The 16,026-nt window shown below is 33.3% G+C and overlaps 1 protein-coding gene across 2 annotated transcripts in view; it reads right to left on the reverse strand.

The window, feature by feature from the left end:
* Positions 1 to 16,026, reverse strand: part of PIGN (phosphatidylinositol glycan anchor biosynthesis class N) — a 138,246-nt gene that overhangs the window by 62,418 nt on the left and 59,802 nt on the right. For both annotated transcript variants that reach the window (XM_025365614.1, XM_025365615.1), the window contains exons 14-15: positions 2,908 to 2,986; positions 1,470 to 1,652 (exon numbers count right to left, since the gene is read on the reverse strand). In XM_025365614.1, coding sequence (XP_025221399.1) covers positions 1,470 to 1,652; positions 2,908 to 2,986 — 262 coding nt within the window. The remainder of the gene's footprint in view (positions 1 to 1,469; positions 1,653 to 2,907; positions 2,987 to 16,026) is intronic.

The following is a 16,026-nucleotide window of genomic DNA, read 5'->3' on the forward strand; positions in this document are numbered from 1 at the left end:
GACAGCTTTGAATGTGGTGCCAACACAAATTCATAAGCTTTCTTAGAACATTATGAGGTATTTTGTAAATTTTTTTTAAGCTCATCAGCTATTACTAGTGTATTTTATGTGTGGCCCAGGACAATTCTTTTTCCAATGTGGCTTACGGTAGTCAAAAGATTGGACACCCTTGCCAGCATCTCGCATTGTACCATACACTCAATTAAACATTGGCTGTATTATCAGATTAATGAATAAAGAACTATCAGCTATGAAATCTTGTTAACATATCAATATAAAAACATATTTTTTCTCAATAAACTGAATATCAGGATAAACATGAAAAGGCAATCTCTGGCCCAAGACTGCTCTGGATTGAAGTCTCAGTCCCTCACATGCTAGCTGAGTCGCCTTTAATAAGTAACTTAATCCTCCTCAGCTTCAGCTTCCTTTTTTGTAAACATAAATTATATCTACTACTAGCACTGTTATGAGTTCTAAGAATGCCTAGATATAATTCCCATTCCAGCCAATTTCACATACACTCAAATAATTAAAATTACTTGGGGGAAATTATTTAAGATACATTAAAGCATTATACAAAATTATAATAAACACTAATGGCCTTACTTCCATTACAGAATAATAAAATATAAAATTGGAAAAGTTACCACTGGAAATATCTGCAGACTATTATTAAAAATACACCACCAGGATATATTACTTTTTAGAGAACTTGAACATGGTAATAATCATTAAAGAGAATGAAACAAAGGAAATGAAAGAGGCATATTCTCCCTGGTAAATGATAGTTAGAAATATATTTTAAAAGAGTAAAGTGTTTTAATGTAGCAAAACCATATATGTACTGTTGCATTGTCTCAGCAATATGAAGTATCATTAAAGAGATTTTTTTAATTTTTATTTTTTCACTGAAAGCATAAAGTAGGAACAAATTCTTAAAATAAGAATACATGGAAACGTCTAGAAATCTGCATTTTGAGAAACTTCAGAAAGTTAAAAGAAGGTAAGAGTAATTTAAAAATGTATACATCTTTTAAGAAGAAACACTATGAGCAAATAATTTTATTGCTTTTTAGCTCCTAAACTTTTAATATCAGATAAAATTAAATACAGTTTTGAAATAGTTTTCTGACCACTTGTACTAGAAAGATATGGAATACTTACAAAATGCTAGTTATAAAATAAAACAGAAGATCAACACCATTAATAACATAGGAGCACTTAAATTACTTACACCTCTATCTTTATAGCTTTCTTAAGTTATAGGATCATTATTATCAATATATCTTTTTCTCAACTGAAGAAACAGAGATAACTGAGGAAAAATCCAATACAATAAAAGCAAATGAAAGATAAACAAGAGTTATCTTAGAACAAGGACTTGCACATCCTATAAACTCATTACACTGGATTCAGTACTAGTGATTTTATATCATCATCTGAATCTTCACATTTTCTAAACGTACCTTAACTTCTTTACTAACACCTTTTATAAGGTTGGAATGAGACTTGATGATCAACAAAGAAGCATAGGATATCCATCCCACAAAACCAATAACAACATTGATGCCCAAAAAGAATCTGTCATATGTGTGATAATAGGACAATCCTTTCAACGCTAGATGAATTAGCTCCTTGCAAAGGGAGACCTATGGAGAAAAAACATATATAACTTGCTAACAGAAAGAATAAGAAAAACTACATTTTAAAGAAAGGAAACTTTTAAATTCCTAACAGCCAAACCATTGTATTAAAATTAGTGAATAACTGTAGACGATGGATTAAGAATAGATTTTAATTGTTCGAGGATCTTCTTTTAAAGTATGAGAAAAATTCGGAATAAAATGAACTTTTTAATCTTAGTAAGAAAGGGCATTTTAAATGTAAACTATTTGTGTTGTATATGTGTGTTTGTGGAAATGATCTTCAGATAACTCATAAAAGAAATGAAGGCTCTCTAATGTAGGTCCCAAACAATGATGATGGCCATATTTATAATTTTTACTTTCTCATATGAGAATACTCAAATCAGTTATAAAACATCATTAAGTAGCTTAATATTTTACAGGAGAAGAATAGCTTATCATTTTAAAACCATCAAAAAAAAGCATTAGAAATGCATGAATTGGCAATTATTTAGGCAATTTTAGAAATGAAAACAGAATTCTTTTCTACTTTAAAATTAAATGACCATTTAACAGAGAAAAATTAACGAAAAACATAGTGAGATAGGAGTTTGGAAGAGTCCAAGTTTCAGTATGAATCATTAGACTTTTAATAATGTATAGATAATTCTGAGTGGCAAACATATAGTGTTCTAAAATATTACACATAAGTAGGGTGACAAAAACTTGGCATCTATTTTCTCATTTTAAAAAATGGTAATAGTTCATTTCTAATGCTAACCTAAAAAAATGTGGGCTGGGTGCGGTGGCTCACGTCTGTAATCCCAGCACTTTGGGAAGCCAAGGCAGATGGATCACCTGATGTCAGAAGTTTGAGACCAGCCTGGCCAACATGACAAAACCCCATCTCTACTAAATATACAAAAACTAGTTGGGCGTCGTAGCGCATGCCTGTAATCCCAGCTACTCAGGAGGCTGAGGTAGGAGGATTGCTTGAACCTGGGAGGCGGAGCTTGCAGTGAGCCGAGACTGCGCCACTGCACTCCAGCCTGGGCGACAGTAACTCCATCTCAAAAAAAATTTTTTTTACCCATAATATTAGCTGAAAAAAGAGAGAGATGTCCATTGCTAAAGCAGCTACTCAGGAAATGCAATCCTTCCTTGAGGGCTCAAGAAAGCTCCCTGGCCTGTCTACTTTGCTCTCCATTGCCATATTTTTCTCCTCCCCATCCCCAAAATGATAATCAGCTATTTATGTCTATAAGGCCAGTATACTTACCACTTCATCAAACTTTCTGTGCTTTATATAAGATCTTGCTTTTCTTAAAATATTGAACTGTTTGGAATCAGAAAGCAGTCTATTAAAAAAAAAAAAAAAAAGAATAGGTTTAAAGGGTTTCCTCATTCCAAGTATATATTTCTTTTCTTTCCCTTAATTAAAAAAGACAGTGAAAATTACAAAACAACAAACAAAACAAAACAAAAATCAAAGAAAAAAACCCGAATTGTATTGCTGTAGGTTCTCTGAAGTCTTCTAGAAATAGCTTATAGTTAAATTTGGTTTTCTTGACTCAAAGTTTCAAATGCCAAACTACATTTATGAAAGTCAAATAATCCATCATTCTGAAGAAATGTAATACTCTGGCTAACAAAGAAATTCTGATTAAATGGAAGTAATTAACAGAACACCAAATGTATGGCATGAGCTCTGCCACTCAGTTGTCCTGTGCTCACGACAGACTTCACATGATTGAGGACAGATCCATCAATGTACTTTTTATCCCTGAGCCAAACACGGCCTGAGAATTCTCATTATCAAAGAGCTCCAGGCAGAGCCTAACCATCATTGGAAGTTAACGAATAATTTGAACCCATTTGCTATTTTTATACTATATCGTATACCTTTTTCGTTCCTCTTTCATTTCTCTTTCCACCATTTCCCTGTCCTGTTTTACCACAGTAGAAACGTTAAATACACAAGAGAAATACTCCTAAAAAATACTGCATAACCCGAAACTATATAAAACAAAAGTCATTAAGTTTATGGAATGTAGAAATTGAGGAAATATAACCAGAATTTAATTGCCTTAATGAAATAAATCAATACATTTAAATTCAAATTTGAATATATGCTGCTTAACTAAAACCTACATGTCTAAAATGAATGCCTTTACATTTTAAAAATGCATGCAAAGTTATTTAAGGCTATATTAGGTTGGATCACATGACATTGATGTTTCATAGGCCAAAAACTACTAAATTAAATATTGGCAATTGCACACGGGTCAACATAATATAATCACTTATCTTCTTTCTACTTGGCTCAAGCAGTCTCTGAAGAGATAGGACTGAGACTTGTACAAAGTAAATCTTTTAAGCAGTAATTATTAATTTGGGAGGGGGAAGGTCAGACACTTCTTTCAGAATCTGAAACTCTTGTCTAGAAAATGTACATAATCCAAAATTTAAAATATAATTTCAGAAAATTCATAAACCCAGAAGCTTATCTATGAACTCCCTCAGAGTTCCATGGGATACTCTGATTAAGCATCTGTGCTTTGGCTTGGGACAGTGGCTCACGCTTGTAGTCCCAGCACTTTGGGGGACCGAGGTAGGAGGATCACTAGAGGTCAGGCGTTCGAGACCAGCTTGGGCAACAAAGCAAGACCTCATTTCTACAAAAAATAAAAAAAGGATCTGTGCCTACTCTAAGAGCTCCCAGATATTCCAAGTCATGGGAACCCAACCACCCTGGGTTCTCATGTTGCAGACTGCAGAAAAATTCCCCACCACTGGACTCACTGGGATTTGGAGGGAAAAGGTGCCAGGAGGCAAAAACACATGAAAAAAAAAAACCAAGTTACTTTAAAATGTTGCTTTGATCCAGTTCTCTGTCCCTTCAGACACCATACATCTTGAAGTGTTTTCCCAGAAGCCTTAGTATAGCAATTACTGTGCCAAAGTGCACAGGCATTTTTTGGAAGGCTATATCTAAGTTGAGTTTCCCAAATTTCCATAAAAGCTTTCTAGTTGACCTCCTTCTTCTTGCTCTGATCCACTCAGCTTCCTAAAATACTGATTGCATCCTCTCACTTACAATTGATATGGGCATCTCACGGTCTACTTCATCAATTCTAATCTTCCTGGGCATCTCACGGTCTACTTCATCAATTCTAATCTTCCTGGACTACTGATGACCCTCTGCTGCTACTTCACTTAATTTCCCATTATCATAAATGTGTACCCTCAGCTGCATAATGGTGAAACTCTTCAAGCTTCACTTATCTGGAATCGTAAAGATCTTCCCCTCTTTGCTTTCCAAAATCAAATATTCACCATCCTTTATGGTCCACTCCAAATCTCACTTCACATCATTAGCACTTCAGTTAGTGATCTAATGATCAGTTTATTTCTCTTCAATTAAATTTTAACCTCCACGTGGGCCAAGGTAATGTCTTATATTCCATTAATATCCACAATAATACTTAGCAAAGTGCTAAAGCACATAAAATGAATCAATAAATCTTGATTACAATGCTATCAAAATATTGCAGACCTAAAAAAGGAAGAAAAATAAGAGACTAACATACATTGCCATTTGTAATGTACCTAAAATTTTAAATAAAAAGAAAGAAAAAAAGCTTGTTTGAAGTTAAATTATTTAAGCTAATTTAACAGACATTCTGTTAAGTGAAGTCTTATGAAGAATGAGAGAAAAAAAATCTTAAGGAGAAATATTTACATTACATATTATGCTATGTTATATTATACTGGAAGTACTAAGGTAAAGAAACAGGAGTCAGGGTAATTTGTAATTTTTCCTAAATGCACTATTTATAAACCTTGGGACATGCCAAAGGTTTGCAATATATCTGGAATTCACCAAAATGTTCTACACAAGCCTCACTGTATCACCATGACATCAAAGACTCTCATACACTTGTCCCCAAATATGTTTTCTGTTTAGTTTTCCATCAAATTGAGAGGGTATATAAAGTAAATTTTCTTGGTATCACATACTTTAAACATCAAGAGGTTTTGTAAGAAATATAAAGTCTAGAATATAGAGTAAAATACGTTCCGATTTACGTAAGCAAAACCAAGTAACAACAAAATTAATGGGGGTTGGCAGGGGAGTAATTAAAAGAATGCCATATATGAACTAAAATGAACAAGGGAGATCTACACATATAAACATGGATAAATCCTGAAAACCAAACTAAATAGAAAAAAGAATTGTTAAATAAAATAGATTTTTAAAATAGGGATTCAAGCATATTACACCATTTTATTCCCCCACCCCCCCCCAAAAAAAGAATCTAAATATGGTAAAATGTTAACATTTTCTTAAACCTGAGTTGTGGGTAGAAAAATTTTTATTATATCCTCTATTCTTTTCAGCATGTTTGAAATATTTTATAAATAAAACTTGAAATATAACAAGAAGGATATACATATATCATGTATACTTATGTATTCTTATGTACTTCATCAATTATATTCTATCAATTCTTATCTACTTCATCAAAGCTATTTTTTTTAGCTCCCACATATGAGTGAGAACATGTAAAATTTGTCTTCTGTGCCGCTCTTATTTCACTTAACATAATGATCTCCAGTTCCACCCATGTTGCTGCAATGACAGGATTTCATTCTTTTTTATGAATGAATAATATTGCATCATGTATATATACCATATTTTCTTTATCCCTTAATCCACTGATGGGCACTTGGATCGATTCCATATTTTAGCTACTGTAAAGTAGTACTGCAATAAACATGGAAGCGCAGATTATCTTTTCAATATACTGATTTCCTTTCTTTTGGATATTATTGGATATTATTCAGACTGTATTCTTGTACATATGTATACGTGATATATATATAGATACATAATAAACTGCAATTTTGCCTCCAAAGGAAAAGACTATAAGACTGGAACACAGGAGGAAAAGTGACTTTTTATTATTGTTTGTATAAATTTTATTGTGTTCATGCATTACTTGTTCATCAACACTTTAAAATAAAATGACTAAAACACTAAGATTTAACCATAGCTTCTGGTTATACCAGAGAAGCTTTGGGCATAGCAATGCTCCCACCAAGAAGAACTAGAAAGCCCAATAAAATAAATCTGAAGGTACCAAAACAATCAAGTAATGAAAGGCTAAGATCCTAGAGAGAAGGAAACCACAGGGAAGTAATCCAAAATTCTCCAAGTGTAACACTGAGGGAATCTACCATTTTTATTCTTGGCACAAAGCAAAAGGCTGAGAATTAGGGGATATAGTTGCTGCCAGGAAGTAGAGAATCCAAGAGTCTTTGGCAATCTTGGAGGACTGGAGAGATAAAAATTAAAGTTTTTAGCTGCCAATGCAGCCAGAACTTGAGGACCTAAAAAGGAAGAAAAATAAGAAAATAATGTACATTTTCATTGTGGATTTTTAAAAAAAGACATTTTAAAAATGCATCTGGAATTTTAAACTAACACATATTCTGAGGTGAAATCTTAAGAAGAGTGAGAGAAAGAGCTTTTATAAGAAAGAAATACTGTGTTATACTATATTATTTGGAGAACTCAGGTAAAGAAAGAAAGGCCAAGTCTTGGTGAGAAAAGAGGTGAAAAAAAAGGTAAGTCTGACACTTATTTGTGTAGAACAAGAGGACAAGAAGCTAAGAAGAATGCTCCTGAAAAGCAGACAGAAGTTTTGGTAGTCTCAAGATGTACAAGAGACAAAAATTGGTATTCAGTGACCACCAGAGAAGAAAGGTTCTAGATAATACAAGGTCTGTATTGGGATCCCTGAGATACTACACTCTAAGAACAGAGATAAACCAGAGATCAGAGGAGGCTTAAAATTGCAGCACAGCCTTGAGTCAGCCACTACTCTTTGTGGCCATCAGAGGATAAAGTAAAATCTCTCTGGAGAAAAATGAAATAATCCAGAGATTCTAAAACTTTTAATATATAAAGATAAGCATTCATTTAAAAACTACCAGACTTAATAAACAAGACCAGCTGAAAAAAAAGAATAGAAACAAACTCACAAATGATTTAGTTATTGGCATTATCAGGTACAGATGCTAAAATAATTATGGTTACTATGTCAAGAAGACAAGACAGAAAATTGTACCAAAGAACAGAACCTATTTTTTTTTTTAATAATCAAAATGGAAGTTCTAGAATTTAAAAACATGTAACAACTTAAATTAAGAATTCAATAACAGCAATCTAGACACAGCAGAAGAGAAATCTGATGTAACTGATGACAGAATCAGTAGAAAATATCTTGCCTGGGCTGGGCACGGTAGCTCACACCTGTAATCCCAACACTTTGGGAAGCCAAGGTGGATGGATCACTTGAGGTCAGGAGTTTGAGACCAGCTTGGCCAACATGGTGAAACCCAGTTTCTACTAAAAGTACAAAAATTAGCCGGGTGTGGTGGTGCATGCCTTTAAACCCAGCTACTCAGGAGGTTGAGGCAGGAGAATCGCTTGAACCTGAGAGGCACAGGTTGCAGTGAGATAAGATCATGCCACTGCACTCCAGCCTGGGCAACAAAGTGAGACCTCAAAAAAAAAAAAAAAAAAAAAAAAAAAAAGGAAAAGAAAATATCTTGCCTGAAGCTTGAAGAGCAAAAAGACAGAAGAATACTGAAAAAGATTATACAAATAGAATGCGATTCATGATGAAACAGGTCTAATACGAATATAATTGGAATCCCAGAGAGGGAGAGATGGAATATGACAGAAGCAATATCTGATAAGATAAAGGCCAACAATTTTACAAAACTAATGAAAGATACTAATCCACAGATTTAAGAACATCTACAAACTCCAAGCAAAATAACTACAAAGAAAACCTTGTATATGGACAGGGCAGTAACACTGCTGAAAACCAGTCAAAGAGAAAATCTTAAAAGCAGCTGGGGGAAGAGGACAAATTGCCTTCACACAAATGACAATAAAACAGTTGGTCACTGAACAGGAATGATGGAATGACATCCTTAAGTTGCTGAAAGAAAATAACTGACAATCTAGAATTCCACTTGAAAAGATGTTTCAAAAGTAAAGGTAAAATAATGAATCTTCAGACAAATAACAACAGAAAAATATCTTTCATTGGCAAATGCCCTTGAAAAGAAATGTCATGTCACAGATAAGAAATACAGAAACGTGGAAAGGAATGAAGAGCAAAAGGCACAGTGAATATATGAGTAAATCTAAATAAATGTTGATAATACGAGGCAATAATAAGTTGAAATGTAGCAATATACTTATAATTAAAATATATAATAACAATAACATCAAAGGTATGAAAGAAAGTTATTTAAAGTATTCTAAAGTCCTAGCAATGACTGGGAAGGGGCAGAGTACTAATTTACATTAATTTAATTTATATTAAACTAACAATGAGCCCAAAATGCTTGTTATAATCTTTAACATAACCATTAAAAGGATGTATAAATAACAAGCCAATATGTGGGCAGGGGAGGGCTGGAAAATTAAAATAATTTAAAATAGTTAATTAATCTGCAGAAAACAAAATAAAACAGAAAAAGGAACATAAAACAGATGGGATAAATGGAAAACAAACGCAAATATGTCAGTTATTATAGTAAGTATAAATGGTCAGAAAACACCAACTAAAAGAAAAAAAGTAGAATACTGGATAAAAAAAACAAAAACTACAAAGTCAATTATGGGCTACTTAAGGAAGACATATCTTAAATGTTAGAACATCAAAATGTTAAATGTGAAAGGATATAAGAAAAGACATAACACACAAATACAAACAATGCTGTTGTCGTTATACTAATATAAGTCAAGGCACTGACTTTAAGGCAAAAGTCTTAAGGTAGGGTTAGGGCATTGGCAAGGGCATTTGCCAATGACACACTAGAATGCAAAGACTAAGGTAATGCTGAGAGATGCAAGGCACAATAGAAAGCCAAGGATATTTCTGAAGAAGAAAAGGCTACAACAGCAGCCAGCAGTGTCATTTTAGTCTTAGGAAAAGTTGTTCTAGTAAGTCACATAGAGAGTTGGCACCACACTTCCTGTGCCCAGACCTCAGAATTCACCCATCAAACCACAGAAGTAAAAAATTCCCATTCTAAACCTTATTCAGGCAATAAATCCAAGCACTTTACACATTTTTATCACTAAAAGCTGATAATTTATTGAATGTTATTCAATAAATATTGAATATTGTATTGTTATACATGAATTAACACATAAATTATTTATTCCATGATACAGAAAAGTTTCTACTTCTGAAGGGCAAAACCTTTTGCAGGGAATTCTGTTTATCTGAATGGATGGTAAGAACATTTCCTATCTATTTTTTTAGCTCCCACATATGAGTGGGAACATGTAAAATTTGTCTTTCTGTGTTGCTCTTATTTCACTAAACATAATGATCTCCAGTTCCACCCATGTTGCTGCCAATGACAGGATTTCATTCTTTTTTAATGAATGAACAATACTGCATCATGTATATATACCATATTTTCTTTATCCCTTAATCCACTGATGGGCACTTAGATTGATTCCATATTTTAGCTACTGTGAGTAGTACTGCAATAAACATGGGAGTGCAGATTATCTCTTCAATATATTGATTTTCTTTCTTTTAGATATATATACCTAGTAGTGGAATTGTTAGATCATATGGTAGTTCTATATTTAGTTTTTTGAGGAACCTCCATACTGTCTTCCATGGTGGTTGTACTAATTTACATTCCCACCAATAGTACACAAGGAGTAGAGAGTAGACTGGTGGTTACCAGAGGCTAGAAGAGTATGGGGAGAAGGCAATGAAGAGGGTGGATTAATGGGTATAAATAATACAGTTTGATAGAAGAAATAAGACCTGGTGTTCAATAGAGCAGTAGGATGACTATGGTTAACATTAATCTATTATACATTTCAAAATAGCTGAAACAGAATAATTAAAAAGTTCCTGGTGTACAGAAAAGATAACTATTTAAGGTAATGGACATCCAAATTTCCCTGATTTGATTATATGAATGTATCATGTATCCCTAAAATATGTACATAATGTATCAATTTTACAAAGAAACTTTTCAAACTAAAATTCCTAGATTACTCATATAAACTAAATTTCTACTTAACTTCCTTATTTTATTTTTATTTTGATTAATATTTCTTTTATAATATTCAGAATCCAATAGCACATTTTTATCAGTCCCCTCTTAATGAATGCATATGTCTAGCACTTCCTTGCTTCTAGGTTGATAGCACAAACAGTGACAAGGACATCTGGAATGGATTCAGAATAGCAGCAAGATCAAATACAGGGTTGAAAATTAACTTTCCCTAAGGGAAGGCTGAAGAAACTACATAATTTAATATGGTGAAGAGAAGACTTCTGGAACGAAAATATGTTCTCAGATGCTAATAAAAAAGACCCTGATTAGTTATTCTTACTTGTGAAAAGTAAATTGATTTACTTGGTACAAGAATCTTTGTTCAGAGAACAGGTTTTCTTTTCAAGAAAGAAGTTTAAACATTGACACGAAAGAGTTTAGATTCTTTCCAGTTCCCTCTAGACCTATCTTTCTTCTTTTCCTAAAATAATACAAGTTTTAGATATAATATAGTATAATAAAGATAAATTATTCATCTATAAAGTCTCTGGGATATTTGCAATGTTAATTAACTCTCATGCTCTTATAAAGAATAAGCCAGCAATGGAATGTAAATTTTTGATTAACATAAATGACCATAATAGAGGCTGGGTGCAGTGACTCAGGCACTTAGTACTTTGGGAGGCCAAGACAGGAGGATTGCTTGAGGCCAGGAGCTCGAGACTAGTCTCGGCAACATTAGCCAAGCATGGTGTTGCTCACCTGTAGTCCTACCTGCTCAGGAGGCTGAGGCAGGAGGACAGCTAAGGCTCCAGTGAGCCATGACTGGGCCACTATACTGCAGCCTGGGCAACAGAGTGAGACCCTCTTTCTAAAAATGAAATTTAAAAAAATTAAAGACTATAATAGAAAAAAATCCTTAAAGCCTTAATAATTGCTGAAAAGTTACATAAGTGATCAAATCTGCACTTAAATGCCTACAAGATGGTGGAAAATGAGGATAATAAAAACATAAAAAGGAGGGACCCACTGTTCTACTGATGAGAAAAACCAAAGTACGTCGAGTGAAAAAGAAGGCACGTTAAGAACTAAATGGCTGGAAAAAACTTATCATGACATTAAATTGCTGATAAGAACTTTCAAAGAATATTATCATTTATTCCATAGACCAAATGGACTTCCTAAAATCAGGATGAAAATAAGAGTGAGGAAACTGAAAGATATTAGAAAGTAGTTGTACCATGAATATCCAATTCATTTCAGCTTTTGAATTAAGATAATGAGAGTCTGAGAGCAAGTTAGTTTAACAAGAAAATATGGTATTATCCAAATCTACTCAGTTTTTGAATTTTAGATAAAAGGGAGAGTTTGAATAGTAAGGGGCATCTAAAATATTAACTGAATGTTTGGTTCCTATGTGAGGAAAATTCGTTGGCATAGTGAGATTTCAGATAGGAAAGGATACTTGAATGCAGACAATGGGAAACTTAGAAGGTCAGAGAAAAAGGAGATCCACTAATTCCGTTGCATGCTATAGCTCATTATATCTTTTGTGACTATAAAAATGAAAAAAAAAAGTGAGATAAAACTGTATAGAAAAGGTTTCTTAAAGTTCTATTTTTATGAACTAATTATGAACCCTAATGCATGAAGGAAGCATCACATAGAGAGACTGAAACACTCAAATTTTCACAAAGGTGTTATGACATGAAACTTGGCTTACCTCCCTGACAACTCCTTATTCAGAAATGGAATAACTTCTTAAGAATAAAAACTTACTATGTCTATATAATGAGCTGCCAGTAAGATCCGACTTTGAGAAAAATGATTAAATAAACCATAGCAACATGAGTAGACCAAGCATTCCACACAAATACCATTATTTACTATATTACTGAACTATACACGTGATCTAAACCTGCTTAAAAGAATACTTACCAATTTCATTAAATTTACGAATTTACCAAAAGATCTGATGGCATTCCCTTTAAAAACATAAAGGTACTAAATTACATAGCATTTGAGGCAGAAGGAATGGCAAAAAAAGACACCAGATTAGGAGAGAGACGGTCCAGATTCAAGTTTCAGCTGTAAATCTCACTAGCGAATCTCACTAACGAAGGACTTGGGAGTTTCAGGTTTTTTATCTATAAAGTGGAGGAAAACCTGCTTCCCACAACTCACAGGTACCAGTGAATGACATGTGTAAAATGCAGATCTAACCATGCCTTAAAATCCACACTACTTTGAGGACAAAGTACAAATGCAAAACCTGCCTGTGAGGAGAGATACGGTCCCTGCCCATTCCTCTTTTGCTCTTTCTTGCACTTCTTCAAATACCAGACATCATATGCCTTAGGGCTTTCTCCAACATGCTTTGAAATTTTTGTGGTGTTTCCTTTCAATGTGTGTGCATGGGAAAACAGGCAAAATTTATTTTGCATTTTGCCTATTTTTCTTTGCTAAAAATCTTTATGTCTCTTTATGCGCCTTTATGTAAACCTATTTCAGAAAACTATAAACTACAGAAATACTTCTCTTATAAAAATATTTTTCTCATCAAAAAACATGTAATTATTTTTAATAGTTAAATACAAAAAAGAATGAGTAAAAAAAAAAAATCACTGCCAGAGCACATATCTTACTAATGTTAGCATTTTTGGTTAAATTCCCTTTATATATATATATATATTATTATTATATATATATTACATTATTATATATACTATATTATATACATACACACACACGAATTTTTAATGTAGTTGTAATCATACCGAATGTGTAACTTTGTAAGCTGCATTTTGTTGATGATTATATTAAAACATTATTCTAAGACATATTAGAACCTGAAAACAGAACATTTAATAGTCGCATAGTCCATCTAGTAGACATGTTATTATTGTTCAATTATGTGGTTTTCCATCTTTTTGATTATAAGCAATCCTAGGATGAATACCTTGGGGCAAATAGTTTTTCACATTCACTTCCTGAAGTTCTGTATCACACAATGGAATTACTTGGTTAAAGATTTTAAATACTTTAAGGTTCTTGATAGAGTGGAATTTACTCTCCAAAAGAGTGATTATATACATGTATACTACAACAGCAATTTGTGTCCATTTAGCGACATAATCATATAAAAATCATTTTTGCTAATATCAAAAATGAAAAAAAGTATTTCTAACTTGAATTTGTTTTTCTTTGATAAATACTATGGTTGTATTTGGTATATATTCTATTACAAAAATACTTCCTTAAGTCTTGCTTTAAAATGGGATGCTAAATAAAGCTATAAAACTAAACTATCTTTAAATATTTTAAAATATGAATGAAAAACATGAAAATCAAGTGTTTTCACGACATCATACATAACTCACAAATAATAATTTGGAAAATCTGAATAACAATTCTGAAATACAATAAAGTTATAAAAGTTTTATGACTTACTAGTTGGTGATTACTAGAACCCACCAAGGGTTTTAGTAACCCAATTTTATAACAGTTTACAATTAAAACAGCATGAGAAAAAAATCTGAAAACAAGAATATCTGGATCAGTCACTGTATTTGTTTTTTGTCCATGCAATTTCTATTTTTATTAACAAACAAAAGCAGTTTCAAAAATATTATATATATCACAAAATCCCATAAGACTTCACCTGTTTATCCTAAGATTCTTTCAACATATATAACATTTAAATAATAATTAATTTATCATACTTTCCAGTGATCAATACATTTTTCTACATTCTTCCAGATAAACTAAATATTGATGCCACAAATTCATGGTAAACACTATAGTGTTTGCAAACTGACAAGTTTATGTCATTTTTCTAAAATTTTACCACAGAAAATATCATTTTATATTACAGGTGCTGAATGATTTATTAGGCTGGAACAAAAGAACTAGTGTAAACTATGATTAAGGAACATAAAAATCATTGTAATGAAATGCTTACATGTCCTTAAAAGAGTCATGTGAACTTTTTAAAGTCTCTGCATCCCAGTTTCATCATGCATTGAAAATCCATTTTATGAAATGTAAAAATAGGGAAAAACAATACTAGCACTTCTTATGCTTTCTCCCTGTCCTTGCCCAGTATTCCAGTCTCTAGTATCCTTGACCGAGGGATTTCACCCAGCCTCACAGCGTCAATTAATACTAGTGTATGGATAATTTCCAAAAGCTACATTGAGAGCCTGATTCCTGCTCCTGAGCCTTAGACTCAGATTTCCAACTGTCTATACAGTCACACCATGATGCTGTTCTACAGACAGCTCGAACTCAGCAGATCCACAACTGAACTTGGCCCTCTTCCTATGAGCAGCAGTTTAGTAAATCATAATGTATGTCCAACATCTCCCAAAACAGGAAGTTTCACACTTCAACGCTTCCCCTTTCCCTTACACCTGGCCATTGCCTAGGGCTTAATGATTCAACTTCCATTATACCTTAAATCCCTAACTTCCTTCCATTCCTATCTTGTCAATCCTAAAGCAGTATTTCTCAAGGAGGACACTGGGAAGGATAAATCTCACCCTGGTTAGTGATAGATTCTGTGCCAGACTGCCTGGGTTCCATCCCAGCTTCAATGTTCACTAATTCTGTTATTTGGGGGAAGTATCTTTCTGATTCAATTTCCTCATGTGAAAATGAGATACAGGTGCTCCTCAACTTAAGCTGAGGCTACATCCCAATAAACCCATCATAAGTTGAAAATATCTTAAGTCAATGTCCATTTACACCTAACCTACCGAACATCATAGCTTAACCTAGCCTATCTTAAATGTACTCAGAATATCTACATTAGGCTACAGTTTGACAAAATTATCTAACACAAAGCCTGTTTTATAATAAAGTGTTGAATATCTCATGTAATTTACTGAATACTGTTGCTGAAGTACGGTTTCTATTGAATGTGTGTAGCTTTCACACCATCATAAAGTTGAAAAATCCTAAGTCAAACCACTGTAGCCGAAGTATCTGTAATAACAGTACCCACCATATCCCGCTGTTTTAAGAATAAAGTGAGCGAACACTGATACATTATTTAAAACAGTGCCTTGCATACACTAAGTACATAATAACTGTGAGCGGGTAGTCACTGAGGAAAGTAATGGTGCAAGACCTCATCATTTGCTTGAACAACTGCAACAGTCTGGGTTTGTTGTTGTTGTTGTTGTCTGGGTTTTTTTGAGACAAGGCATTGCTTGTTCACCCAGACTCATGCAGACCCAGACTCATGCAGACCCAGACTCATGCAGTGGCATGACTGAGGTTC

The sequence above is a fragment of the Theropithecus gelada genome, chromosome 18 (genome assembly GCF_003255815.1).
Source record: "Theropithecus gelada isolate Dixy chromosome 18, Tgel_1.0, whole genome shotgun sequence".
Taxonomy (NCBI): Eukaryota; Metazoa; Chordata; class Mammalia; order Primates; family Cercopithecidae; genus Theropithecus; species Theropithecus gelada.